Source organism: Hippoglossus stenolepis, chromosome 9 (genome assembly GCF_022539355.2).
Source record: "Hippoglossus stenolepis isolate QCI-W04-F060 chromosome 9, HSTE1.2, whole genome shotgun sequence".
NCBI classification, from domain to species: Eukaryota; Metazoa; Chordata; class Actinopteri; order Pleuronectiformes; family Pleuronectidae; genus Hippoglossus; species Hippoglossus stenolepis.
This window is the reverse complement of record NC_061491.1, coordinates 21,784,771-21,809,223: the sequence shown is the minus strand read 5'-3', so window position 1 is coordinate 21,809,223 and position 24,453 is coordinate 21,784,771. Positions and strand designations below refer to the sequence as shown.

Sequence of the window (24,453 nt, the reverse complement as noted above, 5' to 3'; positions counted from 1 at the left end):
AAAGAAATACCATATATATATGTAGTACCTGTCCCGTATATGTACACACTTTAAATTTCCAAAAACCGTTAGTTATTTAAATGTTTCTGTTATTTAAAGTGTCAAAATATCATGTGGTGCAACCGTCCGGCCATGACTGCTGATGTGAAAACTTCTTTGAAATGACTCAAAATCTATTCAAATTTATTTTCTGCCATATTTGGCATGATTTCCATAGTCTTTTGTAATCCTGTACAAAATTGCAAAGCATTTGCATTTATATTTCCATCATAGTATACAAACAAACTTTGTCCGATGATGTCCATTTTATGAAATATCACGTTGTGCGGCCATCAAGAAATGACCAATTTGGGACTTTGATGTTGAAATCCATTCAAAGACAGGAAGTTGCATCATAACAGGTTTGTAACTGTCTCTCAAATTTAGAAAAAAATTACCTTTTTCACAGCTGGTATGTAGTTGCCACATTTGGATATCATGTGGTATGACCTCAAAAAAACTATGAATTCTAAGTTATTTCAAAATATATATAATTTGATTATAAATTTCATAGTGACCTTTTGTGCTGTCCTAGTTTGTTTTCTTTAGGAGTCCAATTCTGTGGCTGTAAATTTTGACTGAACTAGAAAAATATCATGTGGTGCAACCAAATGTGGTGCGACCACTGCAGAGTGTTTTACATGACAGATATATGTCTTAGATTGGGAGTTTTGGGGCTTTTTTAAATTCAATTAATGATTTATATACATAAAGTACTTTATTTTAGTATTATTTGGAAAATATTTCTATGCAATTAGAGTATTTTTTTCTAATATTTCAGAAACAACGGTTTATGTTTAATTTTTGTACAATATCATGAATAAATACCACCCCAAAAATGTAACATGTAATTTTATCTCGGTTATTATGAATTTAGTAGTCATTTATTATTTATTTATGTGTTTATTTATTTATAACTGTTTAAATTTATTTGACCAGATGCCACTTCCAAGCAAAATAAAAACCGCTCGCCATGTGCAGCGTGTTAATTCTGACCCTGTAGCGGAGAACCTTACTCAGAGAAGAGAAAGGTATGTTAAAACATTTAAAAAATGAAAACTACAAATAAAGCAACATGGAGTACATATTGCTCTTATGTGTTTTTCATTACTGGACGAAATGCATATTTGCATTAAAATGTTCATCTATCATTAGTCCAAAATAACTTATTGATTTATGGCATGACATTACATATCTTTTTCAGCTACAAGAGATATAAACAGCAGGGAGAGATTCCATATGCCAAGTCAAGTGAGTTGACAGAGAGAGAGAAAAAGAATCAGAGAGAGAACTGGAGGGCTGCATCCGGCGCTTACAGAGAAAGTAAAACTATGGCAAACGCTGTGTTAGACCTTACGCCGCCATCTATGGAGAACATCCCACCAGTTCTGGTTGATGTAGATGTAGCACAAGAGCAGCCAGTTTAATGAAATGTTTGTTCACAACAATGTGTGCTGCACTTAAACGTTCTTGATGAGATTTTTATTAATGTTTGTGTTCATGAATATTCTATGAAATTTTAATAAAATCTGGTTTAAGTCAAATTTTTGTATGGAATTTATTGTTTATTGATCTTTTTAAACGATAGGAGGTTTTCATATCATTTGGAGCGACCACTCATCATGTGCTGCGACCAATAATACCAAGACCTGTATTCAATTTAAAGTAAAATATAAAATTTCTGTGGCTGAAATATAAACCCCCCCGCTGGGCACGACGTAACACAAAGCTTCGACTATGACGAATGTTTCATCTCCTCTGTCGGGGGAAATCGGTTCATTCCATCATTTTAAATTCAAACAAGATTTGAACATCATTATGTAACGAGCTTTTCACCCACTGACCTGAGCGAGACGGGAGAAGACGTGCAAGTGCATCTTCTCTCAAGATAACTTTTTAAATTTTTTTTATTAAATAACAATTGTACAAAAAAAACACTACATTTTCTACATAGTGGCATGACCTCGGAACATTTTAAAGGCGGACGTTTCTTCATTCATTTGTAAAAGTCACAATACAAAAGCAGGCAAGTCTTGAGAGTCACTAAAAATATAACATGCACACTCTCAGAAGCGCGCGCGCACACACACACACACGCTTGATGACATGGTCCACTGTTTGCCGTAAAACGGGATTTGATGTTGGAAACACTAAACCAACGCACAGAGAAAAGCAGACTCATGCAAAGCTCAGTCACTCGTACATTTAAAAACATTCTCTATTTAAGATCATCACTATAATTCACAGTCTTGTGTGATTTCACTCCTGCTTTGTGCTTTTTGTGTCATTCTCATGATGCAGAATGATAAAAACCACCTGTGAATATTATTACATGTTTTTTTTACAACCAGGCTCCTGTTTCAACACCTCAGAGGATTCAGAATTGTGTTTTACTGTGCTTGAAATGTCATCATTTATTTATTTAAGGCAGTAAAGTTTGGGGAGGAAAATCCGACCAGTCAGAAAACAAAGAGGCTCAAAAGAGTTAAATTATTTCAAGATTATTTTTTTTCTTTAAAGAATCGGTTTGACCTTTTGGAAAATGTGCACATTTGATTTCTTGGAGAGAGTTTGATTAAATGACTGGTAGCACTCTCGTGTCTGTAAAGTACATGTGGAGCTACATATCCAGGAGTTAGCTTAGTTTAAAAAAAAGATAAACTAATCCACCTACCAGCACTTTTAAAAGGTCTCTGATCCTGACATGATATTGTGCTTGTTTAAATCAACACAAAAATCAAGGTGTAAAAAAAAGACACATTTCCATGTTAAAGCAGGTAACATCCTTTTATACACTTTGGTTTTTGTACAGAGGTGCTGGCAGGTGGCTTTAGTTTCCTTTGGACGTGTCTCCCCTTGTTTCTCGTCTCTAAAATGACGGCAGGAGCTGCAATTCTTTTCTTTGACGAAGTTAAAAAACTGTATGTTTCAACTTAAAGTGATAAAAATCAGAGATGTCGGGGCTATAAACCATAATCTACAGCGGTGAGGGAACATGCTTGTTTGGTGCAGATCACATCTTCATCATTTTTTAATTTTATTCACTGAAAATGAAATGTAAAATCAGAGTAGTACCAGTATTCTCAGATATGTGTAAACAAGAAAAACTAATGGCTGTTTTTCCCAGAAAGCCGAACGATTCCTTTAACGTTAATCATAAAACACAGTAAACACTCCTGCCTACAGATAATAATGGTACTGGTGTTACCATCAGACTAATGATAACAACATATATCTGCTCACATGGTCTTTAATCGTCCCCGCAGTGAAACTATCAGCTGCAAGGAAATGGAATGGGTCTATAAATCCCTTCAATCACAATATTTAACACGTTCTCAAACAGCAAGGAGCATAAGGGCACACGGTACGACGCGGGTCTGGACGCTGTTTTGAGGACATGAACTTGTGCTCGTGGTCACGTCAGTTTCACATCAACTGAAACTGAATGTTCTGGCTGCAGCATGGCCTCGATCAAACCCCCAGTGATTCCCTTCCATCTTGCACATCACACTAACTTGAAAATATCTTTATCAAACTGTCTCTTTGTGCTTGGAGAAACCTTTAAAACAGGCACTTTGCTAAGACCGTATAATGGGATGTTTGTGCTTTGAATTGATTTTGGGGGATCAGCTTTCAGTCCGTGGTCACATTTTAGGCTCATCCTGCAAAGTACTTTTACTGCGAAGACACTGACTTTACTCAGGGGAAGAGGAGCGTGACGGCAGAGAGGAAGAAAAACAGACAAATAAAACTGGTCGGATCGGAATCAAGAGACTTTCCAAGGCTGCGTGAGTCCTCATGACTCTCAAGACTATTGCTGAGATGGTCACAGTTAACATGCGCACAACACGGCATGTCGGAGTGTTGTCAGCGAGCTGAATGACTCCATGCAGAGGCCGGAATTCTGAGGAGCAGGACCATCGCTCAAGAGTCGTACATTGATTTCTTGTCACTTGATTCGTGGTCACAGCTGAGCGGAGGATACTGAACTCTGGGAAATGTTTTTGACAGTTTGATGTGCTGGAGGGAGTCGTCGACGGGAGCCGATCACATGCACGTCGCCCCCTCTGGAGGACAACGGAGCTGCTTCTCTAGTATACCACGCAGGCAGTAATATCTGCAAGTGGAAGCAGACGACAAACAGGCAGAGAAAGAAAAGTCTGTGTCAGTGAAGTTACACTCAAGGATATTTACAAAACAATGTAGACTCGTGTGTCACAGTGTCAGTGAGCTCATAACATATGTTGGACAGGATGATGTTTGTGGTCTTTATAGACAAGACAGAAACAAAAAGACACAAGACGATGTGGTGTGGTTGGATATTTAAGTTCTTGTACCTTCTCCTGAGTTTCTGCACCTCTCGATCCTCTTCCTCCTTCAGCTTGGTGATGAAACTCTTCAGGACAGGCATCTCAAACTTTATATACTGCGCCACCTGGTGGACAAGAAGAGCATGTCATGACAAAAGAGACAAAACCGAGGGAAATAAAGAAGTAAAGAGGTGTTGGAGACACAGAGGCAATGATTTTGTGGGTCTCGCAACATCTGGATCTCTGTTTGTCCCCTTTAAGGAAGAAGTGACAGTGAATGTGTTGATTTACATCATATGTGACTTCTTCCCCCAGGTCTTCTTCCATGAGGAAGACTTTGCAGACCTGCTCGCACGGACCCTGCATCACCCTCAGCACCAGAGGATAATCACTGCGCTTCAGTTTCATGCGCTCTGAAATAAATCAAAGAAATCCGGTATGAAGGGCCATTGCATTGTAAGATCACCAATAATAAATCAAGTGAGTAAGTGACGCTCACCTCCACTTGTATGGACAAGGTAGAGCGCGAAATCATCGGGGCTGTTTTCAATTTTAAACTTGTTGAGGAGGACTCGCAGCACCTGAGGTGTCCTCATGCAGCTGTTGATGCGAACGTTAGTCACTGAGCCAAAAGCAGGAGTAAACACTGCTGTCTGAGGAGGGAAAAAAACAATCCAATTAATGATTTATGAGCATTTATTTATGTACAGATACAGACGTGCATGAGTCATTGTGTATTAAGCCAAATCAATTAGTGCTTCACTTGTTATTTGTCAATTATACCCTCATGTAACAGCTGTAAGCAGCACATTAACATTTCAATAAATGATGACACACTATGGTGTATTTGTGTTTGCAAATCACCACAACTCCTCCTGTGGACACTCTAAAGTGAGACTGGTGTATAATCAGATAATGATGCTTTACATTATGTTTTAATAGGAGAAGATATAATTGCTGGTGAATACTGTGCATTAACAGCTTGTTAATAACAATTTATGAATTGTTTTAATTCTGCTTATGTATGCTACACTGGGGCAAACCATAACCTTGTGGTTGTAGAAGTGTCCGTTGATGGAGAAGCGATGGCGTCGTATTTTCCTCTGGTCGCTCGGTGAGCGTCGCTGGCCCCGTCTCAAGAATCCGGCATCGCTCTTAGTCCGAAGGAGCTGGGCGGAGCTCTCGCTCTCCTCTGTCCAATCAACAATCATGACTTCAGATCATCAGTTACTATTCAGTGTCCCTTCAGGATGTTGACTTTAAATTAAGGACGTCACAGTGACGACGGTTCCTTCGACAGTTTCTGTCGTATTTGTTTTTGCAATCTTAAAAACAGCTGTAACACTCAGATGTTGGATATCTATACACTGAATTAAATCATATTTGTATTTCTAAAGCTGTGATCAGGACAGAATGATGGTAATTTAGTCTTAGTGAAGGTTTTATGTTTTTATCCAAATTAATAGAACTTCACAGTAAACTCCTCTAGAGGCTTGAAAACAAACTCTGGTGAAAGTAAAAAATAAGGTTTAATTCTTCGCTCAAGAGAAGTTGCCATGGCGATCAGTTACAGTGTGCTTATATAAAGCAGTGGAGAGTTAATTAGGGATGAGGCGCACAGTGTTTTAAAGCCGAGTTCATTTGATCTCATTGAACTTAATCCAACATTTTCTTTTTTTGTCTTAACAACTGATGAGACAACATAAATAAAACAAGTGACACACCCTGATTAGCAGTTCAGTTGTTTGGTCTGTGCATATTAAGAACTGAGGTATGATGTTGTTACAGCCATTGGGGTACGATACAAGGTGTTTACTGTATTTACTTTATACCGTCAGTAAAGCCACTCACCGTCTGTCTCCTGTTCCATCTCCCCGTTGTCCTCTGGTTGGCTGTCGGGTGGCGTCACCTCCACTGTGGGCGGGTCCTGCTCTATCAACTGTTCACCATCTGTGCTGTTGGGGGAACTTTAAATTAGAAAACAAGAGAGAGCAGAGAAGTGAGAGACGTGCTGTGCAAGAAAAAGAGCCAAACTGTGAAGATGCAGCTGAAAATATTGTTTAGAGAATGTTGTTAAATTTAATAATAATTGGCTGTATATGAAACAAAAGTGAGGGAGGTACAGTTACTGACTGTTGAGGAAACCCTACATTATTTAAAACTGACCTTTTAGTTGATGATAAATCCTGCTAATTACATTTTGGTGCTGATATTTAGTGGTGTGATATTTATGAGTGTGTGAAATTTGGTGCAGATCCAAATAAAATCTGGATCTAGTGTATTTGAATGTGGTTTCATTAGGGGACAGTTGGGCCTTGGCGGAGGTTTGCATTCTACTGAGGGTCATTCTAGTTTTGTCTGTTTTAGAATAAAAAAAGAACAGATATTAAGCATTCAATCATTTACCCATTCCATAAAATGTTAAAATGGTATTTTGTGAAATTCCTATAAGTCATCTACATGCAGGCCTTTATACTGAGAAAGAGAAACGCTTCATTTGATGAATGAGATTAAACAGCTGAAAAAGGAGCTTTGGGGTTGGGAGGCTTTTGGTTAATAATGTTCTTTTCTTTATGGATCTTTGCCAATTGGTGCTTTATTAAGTGATTTATCAAACTTTATAATTTCAGGATTAAATCTGCAACATTGAAAAATGTCAATAAATTATGACACTAATTTAAGATACATTAAAAAAAACATCGTTTCCCATTAGAAAAACTAGACATAATCTATATCTGCCCTCATTGACCTACAGCGTCTCACCACTTCCGGTCAGTGAGGTGCGACTGGATCTGTCCAGGCCTCTTACCCTTGACTGTCCAGATTACACCCAGAATGCCAGGATGTGGAGGAGGGGGGCGGTCGGATTCGCTCGTGGTCATCCTGCATCTGAAGCCTGATTGGTCGACGCAGGCCCCAAAAGATATTCAGCAGGCCCTCGACAATCAGCTCCTCCTCTTCCTGATGTGAACGGGGATAGATGCCGTGATCAATGCACACATGCACAGGGACACACACACCCACACACACATATATATATATATATATATACTCACTTCTCTGTGTCGGAGCTGTAGATTTTGTCCTTCATAGTAGAGATTGTATGTCTTCAGATGGGAGAGGACGGTTGCCCTGGAGACAGAGAGGCTGAATCACTGAGGGGTAAATGCTGTTTGAAGGAACTCGCTGCTCATTTTGATCACGTCAATCACAGTGATCATTTATTTACAGAAGCATATAAATTGTGGTCGGAGCAATTACTCTTTTTCAGGAAATTTTTTTAAATCCCTTCAAAACAACCAAATTAGTCTTAATTTGTATAATAACATGTCACTAATAAATTGTGTTATAATTTTATCATCCATCCCTGTATGTGTGTTTGCCACCAGTTTGCATCCTGGGCCTGACTTTCAAACAACCTTGTGTTTTGGTAGCCAACTCATTAATGTTGGGTACTGGAGCAAACTGGTACTGGTTGTTTTATGTTGGCTTGCAAGCCTATAGTTCTCAGGGGTGTAGAACAAAAAACCTTGGCCCCGGTTGTTTAGGCCCCCTTAGTGGGCCCCCTCATGGAGTTTCCTTCTAATCTTTATTCAAGAGTGAGTTCTTCTACTCTTTATTTCACTTAAAGCCCTCTCTCTCTCAAACAGCGCCTGTTCTCCTGTTCAACACAGTTTGTCTGCACTCAGATATACTGTCGCAGACTTTTAAATATCCTGTGCTTCCAGTTTGAAGTCTGTCCTCCGCCTGCTTGTCCACACACATGAAACTTCTGCTCTCAGATTCCTGCTCTCGCTCTTTGAATGTTTGGTGAATTGACCTTGTTGTCAAGTTGCAGAATTGCAGGATTTGTGTGGGCTCTAACTCATGTTGGTAAATTAGTTCCAGTGACTTATACCCCTGCAAGTATTAACATATTATTAATACTACAAATGCATGTTTGCTAGTAGGATAGTCCTCACACACTTATTTTAAAACACGGATTAGATGTTTTATATTTAAATACACATGTTTCAAAACAAGTGTGATGATTTTAAATGGGTTTATACACTTTCTAAGATGTGTATACAGGTGTTACATGTGTTCATATGACAAACAGCCTGTTATTTAATCCTTACTTGCTGATGAACTTGTTCTCTCCAATCTGAACCCCGTCCTGTGTGTCATTCATTTTCAGCGAGCATGAGAGGAGCTGAGAGACAAAGACGCAACACAGAGAGTTAATCACTTTCATCCGTCTGATTCAGTCTCATGACTCCTCATGACCAGCACAGACGCAGAGAGAGCAACAGGGAGAGGAGCAAAGAGGCTGCAGGAAGAGGAGGAGGAGGAGGAGGAGGTAAAGCTTCAGACAGCAAAACAAAAACAGCAGCAGATCATATCTACTTTCCTGTCAACGATTTCCTTCAAGATACAGACAGATGATATTAAACTACCGCTATGTTTCTGGTACACAATCAAAACATTTGTGGTGTGATGGATTCAGACGGCTGCTGTCCTCACTTTACATAATATAATACATTTAGTCTTAACTCTTTTATTTATGTCTTCCTGTCTCGTCACACAAAAACACTCGGAAACACAATATACACACACACATGCAGCTGTTATTAATGGCACGTTGCCAACCTCCCCCTTTGCCAAGCGTGTGTGTGTGTGAGTGTGTGTGTGTGTAGGAAGAAGCCTCCTGAAAGAGATGCACAGTTGTGGGCCACCTGCTGCACCAAATCATTTCTGCTTCTACCCCACCTTTCCCCCCCAATGTCAGCTTAGATTGGCTCCACATGAATACATTGATCCTAATAAATCTGACTGATCTTCTGCCAACAATATGCTCATATTTGTGAAATGTCTATAGCTGCAACTAAAAGTTATTTCCATTATAGACTCATTCTTCCCCTATGGTGACAAAATCAAGTGGCAGACTTCTCCAGGTTGTGCAATCCATCGTCAATCAATAATCGTTAAATCATTTCCACGCAGAAGTTTAATTGCCTCCTCACAGTAATTAACTCTGAGCTCAACATCAGGGCTCCTTGTGTTCGATTAGACAGCTCATTCATAATGTATGGAAATAGATTGAGGAGGAAATCAGTGGCTGCTATGAACAGTGAACAAGGTATAAACATTTCTAAGAAACAGAACGGTTTTGGTTTGTGGTTGTGGCCTAAAACAACCACTGGTGCCGACCTTTACATTTTGACTCCATATTATTCTGTAATAACACAATCAGCAAGTCTACAACCACTAACAACACATCGGTAACTGTCTGCAGCAAGAGAAGCAGGGATCTTACCGTAGTGAAGACTGAGGTACGTTGAGTCACCAGAGAGATGGAGCTGGAGATGTGGAGAGAGAAAGAGAGCAGACGATCAGACACTATCCCCGGCAGTTGTCACCCTGGTGTGGATTTCAAGCGTCCACCAGGCCCTTTCTTGCGAGTGTGACGGCGAGCCGACAAGGAAGTGGTGGGGGCGTTTAAAGGAAGTGCTCCCCTTCCGTTAAATCACTTCCTCATTTGCTCAGTCAGTCACACAGGAAACTGACACTTGCCTCACACGGCACAAAACTTCCTCAATTCAAGCCGCGCAGCTGAGTTATCGTGCGCACGCACAGAGTTGACATACTGTACATGAGCACGCGTGGAGAATCTGATAAGACCAATACACACAGTCGTCTTGAAAACATAGTATACAAAGATGCTGATAAATAAGCGAAGGCGGTCAATCTCTGAAACAAAGTGTGCTCAGTTATTGTGAACAAATTAAATATTAAACACCAATCAGCCCAGCCCCCTGCAGGCTCTATTAATATTTCAGCAACTATTTTAGGCCTGTAAAGCGCTCAACAGTCACCGCTGACCTACACAAAGGAAATCATTAGCCTTTAATACTGTGGTCGTGGTCAAGGGCAGTCAGGCTCACAGTCTCATTAACGGGTGATGCCAGCCGTGGTGTGACACTGACATTTTGGGCCGCCTGTGTCTGACAAGGCAACCACATTATCTGACAGATCTAACTAAAATGGAGCCTTCTGAAATAAAGATCAAGTCAAACAGTCAATCTTTAAAGCCGTTGCTCGACTGTCAGTCACCATAGAATAAAACTGACATATTTAGGGTTTTGGAACGTTTGTATTTTTGACTTTATCCACAGGGGATTTTAATGGTTTTTATTTAGATCAAGACCTCAGAGTTTTCAAACCACAGTAAACCACTGGGAGACTTTTCTGATGTTGTGATATGACCCTAGATGTTATCTGGGGTTTGTGTTTATTGTAACGCTGTGACAAAGCCTCGTCTTTCCCAGACTGTGATGGCTACGTGACGTTTAGGTTGGACCAGAATTACTTTTTAAATACGTGTCTTAAAGTATATGTCTAAAAATATTTGAGCAAGTTTAAGCCTGAACATGTATCAAATGTACTCAAACACCAAAATTACACACACAGTCACAAATCAGTCCCCTAAATCAGCCTGATTTTATTCATCAAGATCCATGAATTATTCCCTGTGAAGTTATTGAAAACACCAAAGCTGCCCTACTCACAATGTTTAAGAAAACAAAAAGCAGGAACTATCCTACTGACGTATTAGCAACAAAATTAGGAATCTAATGAAGCCAAGTGTTGATACTCTTAACTGCAACTAATGATTATTTTACTCATAAATTAATTTACAGATTTCTTTATGAATCTCTTAACATTTGTGAAATCTTGGAAACATGTGAATGTATTCATATATACCTTGATATTCTGAAACCAGTGATAACTGTTCTCTGTTGCAACCACAAGGACTCGTCTCTGTGGAAACGATCTGTAGGACATGAGGCCTTCTTGGATTTTAGTTTAGCAGCCGTCAGCAGAATCTAAAGGAAGTCAGACAGATCCACAGACTCCCCTGTGCCTCATTACAAGATCAGCCCATCACCCGCCTCCATCTTGCCCTCTATCTCTGCATCTTTATTCGCCTTCATCTGCTCCGTTGTTTCCTCACCACCGTGGCTCGGTTTTTTCGCGGCTGATCGGTGAATTCTTTCCTCTTTGCCTGATCTTCAGCTTTCTCCTCCGTCTCCTTCATGCGCCCTTGTGTGGCCATCCACCAACATGCTATTAAAACTCATGACCACAACTTCCTGACTTTACTCCACCCCCCCCTCCACTCTCTCTCTCTCTCTTTCAGTGACACACATGCAGGCTTGTGTTCTGCCCCCCCGCCCTGTTTGCCTGTGAACCTCCTCTGTTAATGTCTTTGCCGGAGACGGATGATGAATAGCTCCTCTCCTCCTCCTGTTCACATTCAAACCCTCCACCAGCACCAACTCCTCGTCTTTAGCCTCCGCTCTACCACCGCCGTCGCTCTATTGTCAGCATTGTCATAGCAACCCCAAAAACATCTGAGGATCAGCAAGTATCCCACAACACTGAGCCAAAAATAGTTCATGTGTGTTTGTCTCTCCTGCTCCTACTCAGGTTGTCAAACATGTCGCCAGGCTGGATCTAGATCTAAATATGGCTTCCATGTTCTCCAGATCCAGCTGAAGCTGTTGCTGCCTCTAATCTGTGGGTTTGTTTCCATAACCATTGAGTCACTCAAGCAAAACTGTCAAAAAACTCCAATGACTGCAGCTTTTTAAATAGATATATACACGTTTTGGTTTGAAACTGAATATCTAGAGGTTTATGACTGTACATGTCACATCGGGCTCTATTTCGGCTACCTGACATTTTAAAAGACCAAACCGTCAACTGAGAACATGATTAGTTTATTAACCGATTTGGAGAAGAACTAGAATGGCATTAAAAGAGTTAAAAAAAAAAGTCCCCTTGTGAAACCACATTTAAAAATCACTAAATGCAGGTTTTTAATTTGGATCTGCACCAAATTCCACACACTCCTCGATATCAGTCCCCTAAACAATTCATCTAGATGCAAGAATCTCCGAGGAAAACCGTGTAAATGTTGAAAAATCTCACATTGTTAAAGGAAGTGGAAAAACTAAAACCCTGGATTCGCCCCTTGACCTGGATCCACTCCGATATTTAATGGGTTCTTCCCTGACCCACATCGCATCCCAGTTACGTGATAATCCACCCGGTGGCTTTTGCGTAACAAACAAACAAACAGACAAACGCAGATGAAAACCTCCCTGGCAGTTAGTTAAGTTAGTTGTCAGCCTAGTTGACTAGTATTATTAGTGAGAAGTTAAAGCTAGTTCATTGGGTTCACACATGTTAAACTAATGCAGTCCGGTACAACAGCTGTGCAACAAATCAAAATGGGTAAAAGAGGAGCTCATTAAATTTGACACGGACCTGAACAAAGGGGCGAATAAAGGAATTTTTAATTCCCTTTCTTTAACATTGTAAGATAGGGTGGATTTTTCATACATTTTTACCTATTTGCCAATAATTCATGGATCTTGATGAAAAGAATCTGTCATATTCAGGCCATTTGTTGTGGCTTGGTTGAGTTTAAGGAGAATGTTGGGCCCTGAGAGGAGATGATGTTTTCATTGGCATTGGTTTGTTTATTTGTTATCAAGATTCCATTAAAACTACTGAACAGATTACTACCAAACTCTGTGGAAGGATCCGATGTGGGTCAAGACAGAAGTCAGAGATTTTTGATGCGGATCCAGGAAGTGGATTTCTTTGATGAATGAAATCAGACATATTGAGGGAATTGGTGTGTTCAGTTTGGATTGACTCTAAGATGCAGGACATGTTTAAGAAACATTACACCCTCCAGGAACACGGGATTTATAGAACTACAATACTTCCAGCTGAGTGGATCGAATTACAGGCCAAAACATTGGGTATTGACTTTTTGTCAGAGGGTCTGTCCTCCCTCGGTCTGACTGTGAACAGATCTACTGCTCGTTATGTAACGTGTTCGACTAAAACACAGCCACAGACCGTCAGTCACACACCAAATGTGATCATCTCTCATGTTGTGCTCATGATTCCAGATGGATCCTCACATGAAGAGACGTGGAGCGGGTCTACTACATGTATGTCAACTACCTACACATACATGTGTCATATCGAATTTTTAGCCTAGTCTGTGTTTTTTTGGGGTGTCAGGGCGTTTTACAGTCTTTTTTGGTTTCAACAGTCAGGATATCAAACTACACCCAGTCCACATCACGATCACACACTTAGCTACAGCGACGCTCCGCTCGGATTCCTGCCGACTTTCGGGGCTCCTCTGCGGGGCTTCACCAAACCCAGGGGCGCGGGCTCTGCGGTTCTCCTCCTCGGTGCCTCTCCTCTTCCTACCCGGTCCTTCGCATCAAGTCCTCCGGTCACATTCACTCCTCTTCTCCGCTTCTCTCCGGTGGAAACAATCGGCCGGGCGCGTGTTCGTCTCCTCGCGAGCTGAGAATCCGGGAGGAGAGCGCGAGACGAACATCTGTTGTCGCGCGTGAGCTCGACGCACGGCGGCGTCGCGGAAGGGGGGCGGAGGAGAAACTGGGGACTGAGGGGGGGTGGATGGCCGAGAGCCAATCAGAGAGCGACCCCGACGCCCCTTTGTTCACACTGAATGAAAACATGACAATAGAAGCGCCGGAGAATACTACGACTCTAGTACTAATATACTATGACTCTAGTACTTTACCTCGTACTAATACTATGACTGCAGTACTTATACACATACTAAAACACTATGACTCTAGTACTAATACACACTAACAGATTGTGACTCGTACTAATACACTATGACTCTAATACTAGTACACATACTAATACTATGATTCTAGTACTAATATACTATGACTAGTACCAATACACATACTTATACAGTACGACGCCATCACTAATACACATACTAATACAGTGACTCTAGTACTAATACACAGTAATACACTGACTCTAGTACTTATACACATACTAACACTGACTCGTACTAATACACACACTAATACAGTATGTCTCTAGTACTAATACAGACTAACACATTGTGACTCTAGCACTAATACACTGACTCTAATACTAGTACGCATACTAATATACTATGACTATAATATTAATACACATACTAACACTATGAATATAATATTAATACACTGACTAATACTAACACTATGACTAATACTAACACATACTAATACACTAAGATTCTACTACTAATCCACATTGACTCTAGTACATAATAGATGCTATAGATGTCCTCAGATCAACCTAAAGCATCCGAGTGAATATTCCTCATCTTATTAGGAACTTTCTAGGAAATGCTGATGGAAACTGACGCCTGTTCATGTAACACTTTTCACTTATTTGTAGAAACTACGATTTCCCTATTTCTGTCAAATAGTACGACACTGCGTTGACCTTTCTCAGAAAATAAACACATTTCAGTCGAGGAAACTTGTTTTAGACAGAGACTAAGACTTTTCCTTTTCCCTTCATTCACTTTGGGTTAAAAACAACTTTCATTAACGGGGTCGGCAAAAAATAAAGACAATAGACTGCATTCATTCTGTAACATCATATTAAATAGTTTTAGGAACAAAGAATAAAACATTTTCTTGCTACAATTAGTTTACACAATTTAGTTTAGCAAACTTTACTCCATTAAATATACATTTCTTTTTGTTGTTTTTACATCTATTTAAAGTTTGTCAGCTCAGTCTATAATATATACTGGTAATGTGTTAACATGAACAAAGAGCAATGTTAGAGTAAAAAAATACAATATGAAAAGGTCCTAACAAACAAACTAAACGATTCCCCCGAACCACAGATTTAAAAGAAGATCAAAACGAATTTACTCTTTAAATAAACAGTACAACAAAAGGGTGCGCTTTCCAGCATGATTCAAGATTAAAAGTTATGATTTGTTTCTTACAAATATTCACATGTAAAAACATAAAAATTATGTATAAAAGAAGAAAAACATTGAAAAAGAGAAAACACTTGACAAAATAGTATATACTTCATGTAGCATCCCCTTCAAAATAAGAGGGACTGATGTCTTTGTGTTACACACCTGATGACCACCTTCTCAAGAGCCATCTGTTGGTTAAACCGACATCTCTGTAACTAAAGCTTGAAAAGCATCAAGGAGTAGTGTCCGGCCACATGAAATCCAAGGTGTTTGTAATGTAACAGCCATTTCTGTAATGACTGTGAGAAACACATAAGCTTGTGTATAACATTTTAAAAAGAAGACAGAATGTAACATAACCGGAGGGTTAAATCAAGAGGAAGTTGTGTTGAGGCACAAAATCATCCAATGTTCATCTTGGTATAGAGAAATAAGGCAGGTTCACACAGCTGCCAATGACCAACAGGCTCTTAATAAGATGGCCAGCCGGTGTCTTCTCCTACATCCAGAAACGACAGTAAGAACTCCCAGGGACAAACCAGGTACACTGAACATGAGGTCACCTATATATTTTCACTGCAGGACTAGAGACTTTAAACAAGTGTGTGTGTGTGATGTTGGTGAGAGAAATAAGTGCTGGTTACACAAACATGATATGACAAGGAAACAAAGTTACATGTTGTCCATGTGCTAATGTATGCATATCATCTACAAGAGAATTGATAATGGGGCCGTCAGACCACCGCCCATCTACTCCCTCACAGAGAGAGGAGGTGCAGGAGGTGGTGTCTCCGACCTCTATGTGATCCTCATCGCCCCTGGAACAAGGTTAAACAGCGTGAGCAAGGATTTTAAATACACCTGCTGCTGTGGTAACGTTTTACCACGTCTCATCTACAGCTGTCCAGCTGCCAGCCGACATTTACACAGAGGTTTTAGATTTACAGGTTCCACACACATTGATGGTCAGGAAGTAGCCAAGCCTGATTTAAGACTTCATCAGCATTTATGTTTCTCCGGGATTTGGAATCATCACTGAGGTCGGTCTACCCAGAATGAGAACACGTGTGGTGATACCGACATTAAAACAAATTCCTATTTTAATCTGTGACCGTAATAGGATTTTTAGCTGCAGTAGCACTGTAAACATTTTCATCTGACTTCATTGCAACTGCATTCTGATAAGGATAACTGAAAATTGTGCTCACAATAATATTTAGTCAGGGTTGTCTTTGTCTATTTTATCATTCCAGGCAGACACTAGACATTAGTGAGATCACAAAAAATGGTCAAATCCTGAGTGTAACAGAGAGAGATGGGGTCTTAAATGTGGCTAAAGCTAACAATGCTATCAGAGACTAAGGCCCTAAGTCCTTAGGTAACCAAAAACAAAAAGGTTCACACTGATGATGAAGGTGTATAAAGACATAACAGGGTTTGAGGTCAGTGAGAATGAGTCACTCTGACCCCGATCATCTTGGCACCATTAAGTGTGCAAACAGTACGTGTAGTAAAAAGGCCCAGACTCTGAAATTTGAATAAACCATCCAGTTTGCAAGCTTTGCGTCTCTTTACATCAACAATGTGATATAAATGGAATGAAATGGAAGCAGCGTACTTTTTTTACTTTACAGTAGAGACTAACTTTATGAAAGGTGGTTGTCCTTAGGAGAGTTTCTCAAAGCACCGACTGCAGCCAAGGTGTCGGGAGGAGCAGTACGTCATTACCAAACCTACTTTTTTTTTTTTTTTCTTGTTTTTTTAAACAGGGCATTAAGAAGTAAAATAATAAATATATTTTCAACATTGTACAAGAGGCAAATAAACCTGCTTCAAGCAATCGTTAAACATCCACTTTTTTCTCATAAATAAATAAATAGCTTTGACGGACGAGATGAAAAGCTGAGAAATTTGGGAAGAGATTTTAAGCAACATTTGTTTTGGTATATTGTTTAAGAACAATAAGAAGTGGTAATAAAGAGTTTTTAGCATTTTGGTTTAGTACAAATCTCAATTAGACTAGGCTACTAATATTTAGTAGATGATTTTCAGCCATTTTTAAAATTCCTGCATTTACTAAAATTTTTATCTTGCAAATTCTTGTATGGTATTGTTTGTGTTGAAGAAGCCGAGGCACACATACGAGTCGAGTTAGACTTGTTCTTCACTCCTGGGGTCGATAATGTTCAGGCTGCTGATGCTCTCACAGTCTGAACTACAGCAGACTTGAAGATCAGCAGTGAACTAACTTAAGCGAGATGAGAGTGGGAGGGGTACGGAGCCTGAGAGGAGGAGGAATGTATACTATTGAAAAAAAAATTTTTTAAATGATTAATGACATCAGTAACAGTCATGATTGGCTGCGTCAAAAACACACAATGCACAATGTGTGCCTGGATTTAGAACAAAATAAATCAACTCTCCAAACTTCTGTTATTACATTTAAATACTCAAAATCACCACCCTAACTTCTGAGTAGGATTATGTAAGGGCTCACTGAATGCAATGATGGAAAAACCACATGGGTGTGGATAGTGGCAGTGAGTTAATATTTCTGGTGCAGTTTTTGCAAATCCTACATTAACACACTTTACTGTTAAACATAGGACACGTGCCTGAAGTGAAGATATTAAATTTTGAGGCCACGTGTCTGTTACTGTGGCTTTTGCACAGGCATTATAAAAAGCTTGTTTCAAAATTTGCGTGCAGAGATTTGAAATAAGCAAATTCAAGGTTATAAGATAAATATAATTTGTTTCTTCCAAACTGAAGTATAGAAAAACTCCCATTTGAGAGTCTGTTGAGTCGCAGTATGTTCAGGTAAACTAAGTGTTTCGGTCTCGTTAATAAATTATGCATAATACTGACTCAGTAAACTGGAAGGTTTGTGGATCTTGTGAATATCTGCACTAATATCTTTTTAATAAGTGAGTTTCTTTAGCATGAGATGAGATGAGCTGGTCAATGGGTCTCTGAGGAGTTTTACTGAAGAAATGGGGGCGCGAGCTGTGGGGTGACATTTTACATTTGAACTCCGGAGGCAGATAGTGCAAAACAAAAATTTCACAATCACTTTGCATGAGTAAGGGCACCTGACTAAAAACTTCACTCGGTCTGCATGGCATGACCCCCGACGTGCATTGCTGCACTTGGTTTTTGGTGAGGCTGTTGGTGTATGTGCATGCCTCTAATGCTGTTGCATAATGAGTCTTGAGGCAAATGATTTGTAACAGTAATTTTGCATAATCCTCAATTGACATAATCAAATCTACCGTCTCAGCAGAATAATGTGTCAGAAACTGACATGGCCAGTAGTAGTTAGCAGTAATAACGAGTCAGTGAATCCACAAACATTCAGCTTTGATTGTTTGACAGCCATCGCTCTCGTTCTGGATTAACGCGCCGCCATCTCTTGCTGCATATTGTGGACATATGCACACACACCAAATCATCTCTGTGTGGTGATGACATCTTGTAACATGCTGTGATTTGCTGTAGCAAGCTTTAGAAACAGCGGAGTGGGAAGCAGAAAAAGACAGACACAAGATAAAGAAAACACATAATGACGAAGGGTTGGTGCGTCACATTTTCTTCCACCAAATCCTGCACAGCTTCCGTCCTCCACTCTCTCATCCGTTTATCCCAGTGTACCATCCCTTGCTTCCCATAAGCCTGTTGGCTATACCCGACTCTCTCCTGGTGCCGTGCCTCCCTCCCCTCCCATTCCTCCTCCCTTCACCGCATCTCCATGTCCCATTCGGCTCCTGCAGGATTCCTGTAGCCTCCCCCACTGGTAGCCTGTGAATGTAGGGCTGATGGGGATGTACTTGAAGACGGGGTGTCTGCGAATGAAGTCCATTCCAAATGGCAGGTCATAAGATCTCATCCCTTCCAGTTCTGCTGTGCTGAGACCAGAGCCAAGCTTCAGCTTCCTGACGCCTCGTTCATCAAGGGTACCTGACGAGACAAAAAGAGGAGTGAATAATCAAAACCATGAAGGACAACATGAGTTACAATCTTTTTTTTTATCTGTTTGAAGACACAAAGATACAAAAAGTCATAGATCCATTGTAACAGATAATCTATCGATGTGTCTGCCCATCAGTCCTCCAGGTTAAAGCTTGAGCCTTGCTTTAACTACCATTATATCTTTCAATAACTCAATGAAGCAGTGAATTTACAGCACAATTTTAATTATTTTTTATGTTTTTAAAATCATTATTTTGACAAACGAGAAAGACAGAAGATTAAACACCTTACCAGGTATAGTGTTGTCCAAAATGAAGGCAACGGAGCCTCCAACAAACATGGCCGTTGTGAGGAGCACGTTCAGCACTTGGTCAACCTCAACAATGCCTGAGGAAGACAAATTAAAGATGATAAATCACGATGTGTACATTATTTGTGTGGTTTTAATCATAACAGAGAAGGTTGGGTCAGTATTGTTCCTCTTTGTGTTCATAAAATAACCACCAATAAGTCTTCAGTCTAACTTTAACAAGACAAATCTTTTCATAGGATGGTGAGAAAGCTGAACGTAAAAAAGCACCATCAGATAAAGACAATGATACGTGTGCATGACCAAGAAGAAAGAGAAATAGAACATTTGATGAGAAACAGAGGCCTCCTGTCATTTCTAATGATGCTACATCTTAAAACAGTCTCCAGAAACTGACATACTGGAAGCTGTATGTGTGTTATTCACATCTAATGTATTAACAACTGAATATATTAAACAAAGGCTACCCACAGAAATTGCACAAATATGATAATGAGTGTTTACTGCTCACTACAAATAATTAATAATACAAATTCACTGAAAGGGTGGAGAACATTGCAGAATGTATGTTACGTAAGCTAACTTTCCATCAACTGTGGTAAATGTAACGATGAATCTTCATGTTGATGTTGACCCTTGCTTGTCGGGACTCCCCCTGCTCACCTGTGACCAGCGGGTTCTTTTTAAGGTAGCTCGGCAGCATCAGACCGAAGAAAATGGAGAAGCCCAAGACAAAGAGGTTCCTGGAGGAGTTGAGGTCCACAAACTGCAGGTTGGAGAGTCCGACTGCAGTGATCATACCGAACAAGGTGCAGAACAGAGCTCCCAGGACAGGGTCAGGCAGAGAGGCGAACAGGGCGCTGAATTTACCCACCATCCCCAGCAGCAACATCATGGCAGCTCCGTACTGGATCACACGTCTGCTGCCCACCTGGAGGAGGGAAGACAGTCTGTTAGAGACCAATGCTGCATCGGCATGTTAAAGTGGAGGGTTTTGAATATTAAGAGCTGAGATCAAACCATCTATTTTATGTGTATGACAATTGTTTTGGGGATCAATAAAGACGCTTATTGTTTCAGTTCTAAATGGGTATGATGAAAGGACAATGGAAAAAGAGGCAGAAACTCAAACAACAACAAAAAAACGAAATAAACAACGAAAAGAAAGAAAGGATAAAGAAAAAACATTGAGTGCAGGCGCCTGATACCTTTGTGATTCCCAGGACACCTATATTTGGACTGGAGGAGGTGGAACCATTTCCGGTGCCAAAAAGCCCATCGAGCACACAGGAAATACCCTCCATGAATATCCCCCTACAGAGACAGAGGAAAACAGACTAATTACAATATCTGACACAGTAAATTAATCGTACTTTGCTTCCTGAGTTATGGAGCGAATAAGGAAGGGTATAAGAAACCGAGGAGTTACCTGTTGATGGCATGGACGGGAGGTGGAGGAGCGCAGGAGAGACGAGCGCAGGCATAGTAATCTCCAATCGACTCGATGATGCTGGCCACCACAGCGCTCATCATACCGATCACCCCTGCCACTGTTACAGTTGGAAAACCCCACTGGACTGTGGAGGTGAGAGCAGAGAGAAACTGCATTTAAACAGAAACTATCTTTATAATTATTTTTTGCCTCATTGTTTCTGGCTGTGCTTTAGCTGTGGTCCATGTGTATAATGTTATTACAGCTGAAACACATACAAACAAGAGCTTATAGAAACTGTCCACTGATCATATATTGTATAACGGCCCGAATAAGCCTATGAAATGTGGCTTTTATTTTTTCATTTCTGTCAGAGCAACCAAAACCTCACTTACAGGGATATGGGATCTTAAACCACGGTGCGGCCTTGATGATTCCTTGTCGTGCATCTGTGCGGGCGTAGTAACCGTACTTGTCCTTCTCCGGCGGGAAAACGTCAGTCACGGTGAAAATGAAGCACAACAGCCATGACACCAGAATGGCCATGATGATCTGAGGATAAAGACAAAGGGAATTTTTTTTTTATTTTGCCAGTTCCAATCCTGCATTCCTGTGTCAATTGTTCAGAAATCTCTAGCAATTAAAAAATTTGCATACTCTAATATATTTCTCTTTCTATTAAATAAATCTATTTCGAACCTTTGAGTGGGGCTATTTTTGCCAAACCCCAACCGGGATCCATACTGTACTCTGACATATACCACGTCTGCATATTTCATTCAAGACTCTGTAGCCTTCATTTCATTATGACTTTAAATTCTTACTAATCTTTCAGCACATTTTATCTTCCAGACAAGTGAAGTTTAAAAGTGACCCAATACAAATACAAAAAGTCACAGGAAGCCTTTTGAGGAGACGTGTATAAGTCAGAGTCGTATGTAACTTCGGTGTGAATTTAAGAGAGTTTTTATCATTTTATTAATCAACCAGCAGAGGGCGGGAGAAGACTGATTTACACTGTACATAGAGGATTATAAAGTGAAAACCTCTTAACCTCCTACAGAGGAAAGATTAGATTCTGCTGAGATGTGACATGACGGAGAGTTGTAAAGAAACCAAGATGAATTAATTAAAAGAGAAGAGAAGAAGTGGAGCCCAGATAGAGTTGGTACAAAAGGCAACAATCTGAGATACATTCACTCTCATGTTTGAAGTTGTGTACTTACGGGAAACATTTTGAAGACTTGAAGTTTATAGGACGTCCAGCCTTTCTTGGCTTTGTAGACTGGGAGAGGGAACTGAACATTTCTGGCATATTGAGAGAAGAGCAGCACCAAGAAGATAGTCCTGCAAACAGAAACGCTCTTGAGTTTGATGGATCACAGCCTCCGGAGTTACTAGCGGACTTTCTCATATTTTACATTCTGCCGCCACCTGCTGCAACACGCCTCGCCTGAATCCTGACGAGACTGTTACTGTTGTGAACGTTTTATACATATATTATATATGGTCCCGTTCCATTTTCGTCTGACTATGGCCCCCAGAGCCAATCAATTATCCCAACTGCCTGAGAAGGAGCGAATCGGTGGCAATTACAGGCTCATATCCTCTGTTCTTGTGACAAGAGTCCCTGCAGCAACAGTGTCAACAACCGTGACACAGCATGTCAAGCCACCTGAATGTCACCGAGTGGCTGTAGATCTTTGTTTATCACTTAATCCTCTTTATATTCAAGGTGATACATTCTTTTCTTGAGTAGAATAGGCTTTCTTTCTATCACACACTAAATCTTATTTGCTCATTCTTGGGCAGCAAAGATATTCTGTGTAAAATGAAGATCTAGAAAGATAATTTTGCTGATGAAGTCACGATAAATGAGTTACGTGAAAGAGCTCCACGCTACTGCGGAAAAACTCTTTAGCTTTACACTGTATATACCAGTTTAATTACATTCATATTTTTCTATATATTTTCTTAATATTCCTTATTGCATGTTGCTCATTACTTGCTTCTGTCTTTTTGACTCTTGCTGCTGTAATACTGCAATTTTCACCATTGTAGGACTAATAAAGTTGTATCTATTCTTATCTTAAGGTGAAACTACACCGAAAAGAACAGAGAACAATGGTGTGGCAGTGTGAATTCTATCAGTCTCAGGGGTTTCACTGGTTCTTTCACCCTTAGAGCTAAATGCACTGCTGCATTTCTGACACATGAATGTATATTTCTTTTCACGAGAGTCTTCACTTACAGCATAGCAACGCCCCAGTGTTTCCCAGCCCTCTCGCCTGCGGCCTGGAAACCAGACAGGCCGATGAGGGTCACAGTGGGGGTGATGGTCAGGGGTCCGATGTACTTCAGCAGGAGCCCGGGAAGACCCAGTGCTCCAATACACACTTCAATTAGGGAGGACACGATGATGGCCCCCTGGATCTGACAGAGTGAAGAAAAGACAATGATAGTTTTAGAAACTATAAGAAAGAAAAACATTGAGGAACTACCCACTTAAATACTGGAGGAGTTTAAAATGTTTTTTAATCTTTATTATTATCAGTAAGTCTGTGAATCAGTGCAGGCTGAGGGGGACTCTGACAGAAGCAACTGCAGCTCGATTGTAACCGAACACTTACATTTTCCATTTACACTGATCATGAGACTAAATGTGTTAGCACTGATCAATCACATTGTGGTTTAGCTTTGCAGAAGTTACTCGGCACAAAAACCGCTGCAGACAGATTTCCCAGAGGAACTCCTGTACAACATTCATGTCCTCATTATCCAAGTAATGAGTGGAACAAAACGTCTAAATAAAAAAATAGAGATAAGGTATATTTGCATCATGGTTGGAGGAGACAGGGTTACAGCATCGCCAGATATCCAGTTGTCATTTGATGCTTCTTAGTGTTAATCCCATTTGTCCCGCCTTATTTCCGTCTCCCTGTTCTCTTCCATCACTTTTATCACCTGCACGTTCCTGCTGCCGGCAGCTCATCGATGTTCCATTCAACAATTTGATTCGGTCTGATTGAATTTAGTCTCGTTCACATGTCACACAAAGAACAGTTACTCTACCGGCTGACGCAAACAGAAAAGGTTAATAGAAATGAACAGCTCTTGTCACACAAACAAAAGCCTGCAGCCATATACGGACAATGACTGTTATCTTGAAAAGGATCTGTTCGACTCCGGTTTGTGTGCGTATATATATATTATGCAACACCTCATTAAAGGGCAAATTTGTTTTATGCCAATATATACTTTTAATATGGCATATTTCATTATCATTTTTGCAAATATACAATACTAACTTAGTATACTACTTTAGCATGGCTGAGTTCATTTGTCCTTTGTTGTCTCACCTCTCGTATCCTGGGGTGCCAGATTTCCTCTGTGTTGAGGAGCTCTGTGCTGTTAAACACGGGAACATCTAGTGGTAAAAAAGGGCAAGAGGTTAGAAAATAAGAACATGACCTGTGAATCATAACTCTTGTCCTTTATATGAGAATAATCTTACTCATCCCATCCCTGCAATATAATCTTTGATACCATGCATTTGGAGAAGGGG

The 24,453-nt window shown here is 40.2% G+C and overlaps 2 protein-coding genes across 6 annotated transcripts in view; both read right to left on the bottom strand.

Moving 5' to 3' along the window:
• Positions 1-1,928: 1,928 nt before the first annotated feature.
• On the bottom strand, positions 1,929-13,794 carry rassf2b (Ras association domain family member 2b). 2 transcript variants are annotated; one of them, XM_035166413.2, is made up of 11 exons: positions 13,508-13,794; positions 9,646-9,688; positions 8,468-8,541; positions 7,406-7,481; positions 7,159-7,310; positions 6,201-6,316; positions 5,399-5,541; positions 4,849-5,002; positions 4,641-4,762; positions 4,377-4,474; positions 1,929-4,156 (listed from the first exon to the last, which is right to left on the bottom strand). In XM_035166413.2, the coding sequence occupies exons 3-11, from the start codon at positions 8,518-8,520 to the stop codon at positions 4,087-4,089; spliced, it is 984 nt and encodes a 327-aa protein (XP_035022304.1). In that variant the 5' UTR covers positions 8,521-8,541; positions 9,646-9,688; positions 13,508-13,794; the 3' UTR covers positions 1,929-4,086. The 2 variants fall into 2 exon arrangements, with proteins under 2 accessions (XP_035022304.1, XP_035022303.1); XM_035166412.2 differs by lacking the exon at positions 13,508-13,794 and adding an exon at positions 11,094-11,531.
• A 1,029-nt stretch (positions 13,795-14,823) lies between these two features.
• The window catches only part of slc23a2 (solute carrier family 23 member 2), a 32,875-nt gene continuing 23,245 nt past the window's right edge, over positions 14,824-24,453 (bottom strand). For all 4 annotated transcript variants that reach the window (XM_035166500.2, XM_035166501.2, XM_035166502.2 and 1 more), the window contains 9 exons: positions 24,248-24,315; positions 23,140-23,321; positions 22,115-22,235; positions 21,284-21,440; positions 20,886-21,033; positions 20,665-20,770; positions 20,120-20,387; positions 19,438-19,533; positions 14,824-19,134 (listed from right to left, as the gene is read on the bottom strand). In XM_035166500.2, the coding sequence (XP_035022391.1) occupies positions 18,857-19,134; positions 19,438-19,533; positions 20,120-20,387; positions 20,665-20,770; positions 20,886-21,033; positions 21,284-21,440; positions 22,115-22,235; positions 23,140-23,321; positions 24,248-24,315 (1,424 nt within the window). In that variant the 3' untranslated portion in view covers positions 14,824-18,856. The remainder of the gene's footprint in view (positions 19,135-19,437; positions 19,534-20,119; positions 20,388-20,664; positions 20,771-20,885; positions 21,034-21,283; positions 21,441-22,114; positions 22,236-23,139; positions 23,322-24,247; positions 24,316-24,453) is intronic.

Coding starts and splice junctions, on each gene's coding strand:
- rassf2b (XM_035166413.2), bottom strand. CDS start 8,520: ATGAATGACACACAGGACGGGGTTCAGATTGGAGAGAACAAGTTCATC. Junction 7,311..7,405: donor TACAGCTCCGACACAGAGAA/GTGAGTATATAT, acceptor CGTTCACATCAG/GAAGAGGAGGAGCTGATTGT. Junction 4,157..4,376: donor GTGCAGAAACTCAGGAGAAG/GTACAAGAACTT, acceptor TTCCACTTGCAG/ATATTACTGCCTGCGTGGTA.